At 34.6% G+C, this 4,997-nt stretch overlaps 1 protein-coding gene across 1 annotated transcript in view; it reads right to left on the bottom strand.

Moving 5' to 3' along the window:
* Positions 1-4,997, bottom strand: part of LOTGIDRAFT_138310 (hypothetical protein) — a gene marked incomplete at both ends in the record, with an annotated part of 13,641 nt that overhangs the window by 5,866 nt on the left and 2,778 nt on the right. The window contains one exon of the mRNA XM_009048559.1: positions 2,552-2,656. Within this exon, the coding sequence (XP_009046807.1) occupies positions 2,552-2,656 (105 nt within the window). The remainder of the gene's footprint in view (positions 1-2,551; positions 2,657-4,997) is intronic.

The following is a 4,997-nucleotide window of genomic DNA, read 5'->3' as shown; positions in this document are numbered from 1 at the left end:
CCGATGAATTTTTTTGCGATTACTTCGCTATTTCCCAACCGATTGTAATAACTTATAGTGCTTATTCTAAAGATAAGCGAAGCAATCGCAAGAATTCGCCGGTCAATGAAACCTTAAACAGACAGAATATTGTTTGAATTATGACATATTAAATGATTGCCTGCCACCATATTTTTATGCTTAAAATGAAATATGGAAGAATTGTATTGAAATTGGATATAGCATTAGTTGATCAGCGAATCATGATGAACCTTTTGTAAACTAAACTGTAGGTTCGACCTAACCGTGCAATTTTGATGCATATGAAAACTCAATTTAGGCCTACCGGTGTATTTAAAGCTGCGTGTTTGACTTGTCGTCGAACCACGTAGGCAGCAATACGGGATGGCTCAGGTGGATGATTATGTTGCATGTATTGCCAAACTACATGATCGTCAGTAGCGTGAAACCTTGCTTTGCAGTTTTTTGGTCTTCGAAGCACACACTCCCATGACCTGTTGCCATTAGCCAGCAGTTTTGCATAGTAATAGTCGAAGCCATCAAATACAAGTCTTTCGGCTCCTCGTTGAGTAGAAACAAACTGCATCTGAAAGAATATTTAGGCTAGTTACTGTACATTAACTAATTCATAATTAAAATAAAAGGGAACTGCAGTGCACCCAGAAGTTTGCCTTGGTAAAAACATACATTAGAAATTTTCTGTGTGGGCATTGCTGAACTGTGATCTGTCAATTCAAAAACATGGGGTTACATTGGCCCCCATTTACGAAATGCTCACACCTTTTTACCATAAATGTAATAACACACAGGTAAAGGGCATAGCGTAATAGGCCTAATCAATATATTTTTAGTCTAATGCATTGTAAATCAGAATAATCCAAGTAACATTGGTACCCATACAATATTATATCTGATGGGCCCAAATCTTACCCATACTGATTTGTGGGCTTATTTTGATCACAAAACACCCACCCACTTAACTTGATCATATATTAGTAAAAAATGATTAAGGGGTGAAAGGGGCTATGTTTTAGGGCTTGCCTGAAAGGTTAGGCTATACCTCCCAATGTAAATATGTGGGAGTTATAAACAAATTAAAGAGCCATCCGTCCCCGTTCTATTACTGAGCATTCGGACTAGTGGGTTTACTCACTGAAAATACCCACATTAACGAAACATTATAACTTATATAAACATACAAACCTTAGAACCTCTTTTAGAGAGAGCTGGTGTTGGCTAGACTTTAGTGTGGGACAGTGTTGTTTATCACCCACCCATATTTTAATTGAATTTAATCATTCTTATTATTGAATTCCATGCACGATTTCCCCGGCTTGAAAATTTGGAACTCTGAACATTCGTGACACTTACCGTTAAAAAAGGATCGAAGAACCCTGCATCTTGCCTCGAAGAACCCTGTGAAGAAGGCCGCGAAGAAGGCCACGACGAAACGGATACTGCACGTTTCACTTTCCTTTATCCTTTGAACTTTTTTTTCCGACGAATAAACAAAATATAGCACAGGGCATAGGCCTATATGACCTTATTATGCCTATATTGAAGATAAATTCTGAAAACAGTAACAATTTAGTTAGTAAACATGTACGCCACCAAAGAGCCATTGCTAGCTCTTCGCATCAAATATTTACCACAATCATAACTTTTTTCTTCTTCTATCAATTCATGCCCTCTGTTTTTAATATTTTTATAATGGGAGCAAACATTGGGCGCGAACTGCCCGGGTGCGAAATTTCCGGATGGCAGTTTTCCTGGATGTGAATCGTCCTGGTGTGAAGTATCCGGGTGTGAAATGTCTCGGGTGGAAGTTTTCCTAGGTGGAATTTGTCCTGGGTGCAAAGTGCCCGGGTGCGAAATGTCGCGGTGGGAAATTGTCCTAGGTGGAATTTGTCCTGGGTGCAAAGTGCCCGGGTGCGAAATGTCTCGGGTGGAAGTTGTGCTGATGTGAATAGTCCTGGTGCGAAATGTCCTGATGGCAATTGGCTGGGCGGGAAGTGTCCGGGCGGGAATTATCTGGGTGCGTAATGTCCGCGCGCGAAGGTGACAAACACACCAAAATGATCAGAAACACAATGATTAATAACTCCACATTTCTCAATTGAACTATCTTGCGCGTGCGTAATAAGAAGATCAAGAATATGACACTGCTTGTGAGTGGTTTCATAAATATGCTGAACCAAGTTGTGAGAATCTAAAAGTTCCAAAAACTGTTTATATTGTCACAAGGCGGATGGACTCACTAACGCTTTTTATCAATGATTAAGATCTCAAAGCTTTCATAGCATGGTGTCTGGACACCGCCAACATTTCCTTTCGCGCGATTAAGTTTAACCATCTTTCCGTTACCACAAAAACATCCAAATCGTTGTCGGTAATGTAAGTATTTAATTCTGTTAGTTTATTTCGAACTGATCTTGCATTTAGTAGGCAAAAGTTGAAAGAATTACTGTTGGATATGGGTTCAGTTTTTTCTGGTTTACTGGTTGTTATAGGCGTGAGATTGTTCAAATTAACACCCTTTACAGAAACTCACCTTGATGAGGTTGAGATCTAGGTTGCCATGTAGATGACTCTGTATTCCCATTCCCTCAACTGGTATTCCTTTAGATAGAAGATATTCCGCCTGACCCCGGTATGCCTGTAATATAGAAAATAATTCTTGCACTATCACTGAATAAAACCACTGCCATAGGACTTGAAATAAAATCAATGGAAGTCATACGTTCAAGGGAGATAATAGAAAAAACCATTTAGGTTTAGATTATCTGAGACTTTCGGACAATAAAGGCTAATGTCTTATAAGTTGAAATAAAAAAAAAATGATTAAATCGCCAAATTAACTCTCTGTCAGCAAACTGCAATAGATTTGATGGTCGCAAATTCTGACTGCTCGGATGGACTACAGGAACATGAGTTTTATTGCGGTCAAAAAGCTCGGGCCCGTTCCAAACTACAATGTCAAGCTATTACGAACTTCGTCTTATACCTTGAATGCAATAGCAACCTTTATTGTATCAAGGAATTCTGTTGGGGGCTCTGATTGGCGATATTCGCTAACGTACAATCTAAATAAAACGCAGAATTTACAAACTTATGTGATACAAGAATACAATAGAATTGCAGTGAAAGTTCAGGCGAAGTTCGGGATATAAGTTGAAATAGCTTGATATAAGTTGTAATAGCTTGATATAAGTTGTAATAGCTTGATATAAGTTGTAATAGCTTGATATAAGTTGTAATAGCTTGATATAAGTTGCAATAGCTTGATATAAGTTGTAATAGCTTGATATAAGTTGCAATAGCTTGATATAAGTTGCAATAGCTTGATATAAGTTGTAATAGCTTGATATAAGTTGCAATAGCTTGATATAAGTTGCAATAGCTTGATATAAGTTGCAATAGCTTGATATAAGTTGTAATAGCTTGATATAAGTTGCAATAGCTTGATATAAGTTGCAATAGCTTGATATAAGTTGCAATAGCTTGATATAAGTTGCAATAGCTTGATATAAGTTGCAATAGCTTGATATAAGTTGTAATAACTTGATATAAGCTTGATATAAGTTGCAATAGCTTGATATAAGTTGCAATAGCTTGATATAAGTTGCAATAGCTTGATATAAGTTGCAATAGCTTGATATAAGTTGCAATAGCTTGATATAAGTTGTAATAACTTGATATAAGCTTGATATAAGTTGCAATAGCTTGATATAAGTTGTAATAACTTGATATAAGCTTGATATAAGTTGTTATAGCTTGATATAAGTTGTAATAGCTTGATATAAGTTGCAATAGCTTGATATAAGTTGCAATAGCTTGATATAAGCTTGATATAAGTTCTAATAACTTGATCTAAGTTGCAATAGCTTGATATAAGTTGCAATAGCTTGATATAAGTTGTAATAGCTTGATATAAGTTGTAATAACTTGATATAAGCTTGATATAAGTTGCAATAGCTTGATATAAGTTGTAATAGCTTGATATAAGTTGTAATAGCTTGATATAAGTTGCAATAACTTGATATAAGTTGCAATAGCTTGATATAAGTTGTAATAGCTTGATATAAGTTGTAATAGCTTGATATAAGTTGTAATAGCTTGATATAAGTTGCAATAGCTTGATATAAGTTGCAATAGCTTGATATAAGCTTGATATAAGTTGTAATAGCTTGATATAAGTTGTAATAGCTTGATATAAGTTGCAATAGCTTGATATAAGCTTGATATAAGTTGCAATAGCTTGATATAAGTTGCAATAGCTTGATATAAGCTGTAATAGCTTGATATAAGTTGTAATAGCTTGATATAAGTTGCAATAGCTTGATATAAGTTGCAATAGCTTGATATAAGCTTGATATAAGTTCTAATAACTTGATATAAGTTGTAATAGCTTGATATAAGCTTGATATAAGTTGTAATAGGTTGATATAAGCTTGATATAAGTTGTAATAGGTTGATATAAGTTGTAATAGCTTGATATAAGTTGTAATAGCTTGATATAAGTTGCAATAGCTTGATATAAGCTTGATATAAGTTGCAATAGCTTGATATAAGCTTGATATAAGTTGTAATAGCTTGATATAAGTTGTAATAGCTTGATATAAGTTGCAATAGCTTGATATAAGTTGTAATAACTTGATATAAGTTGTAATAGCTTGATATAAGTTGTAATAACTTGATATAAGTTGTAATAGCTTGATATAAGTTGTAATAGCTTGATATAAGTGGTAATAGCTTGATATAAGTTGTAATAGCTTGATATAAGCTTGATATAAGTTACAATAGCTTGATATAAGTTGCAATAGCTTGATATAAGTTGTAATAGCTTGATATAAGTTGCAATAGCTTGATATAAGCTTGATATAAGTTGTAATAACTTGATATAAGTTGCAATAGCTTGATATAAGTTGCAATAGCTTGATATAAGCTTGATATAAGTTGCAATAGCTTGATATAAGTTGCAATAGCTTGATATAAGT

Source organism: Lottia gigantea, assembly GCF_000327385.1.
Source record: "Lottia gigantea unplaced genomic scaffold LOTGIsca_124, whole genome shotgun sequence".
NCBI lineage: Eukaryota > Metazoa > Mollusca > Gastropoda > Lottiidae > Lottia > Lottia gigantea.
Note: the sequence above shows the minus strand (reverse complement) of the source record. Positions and strands in the feature narration are given on the sequence as shown.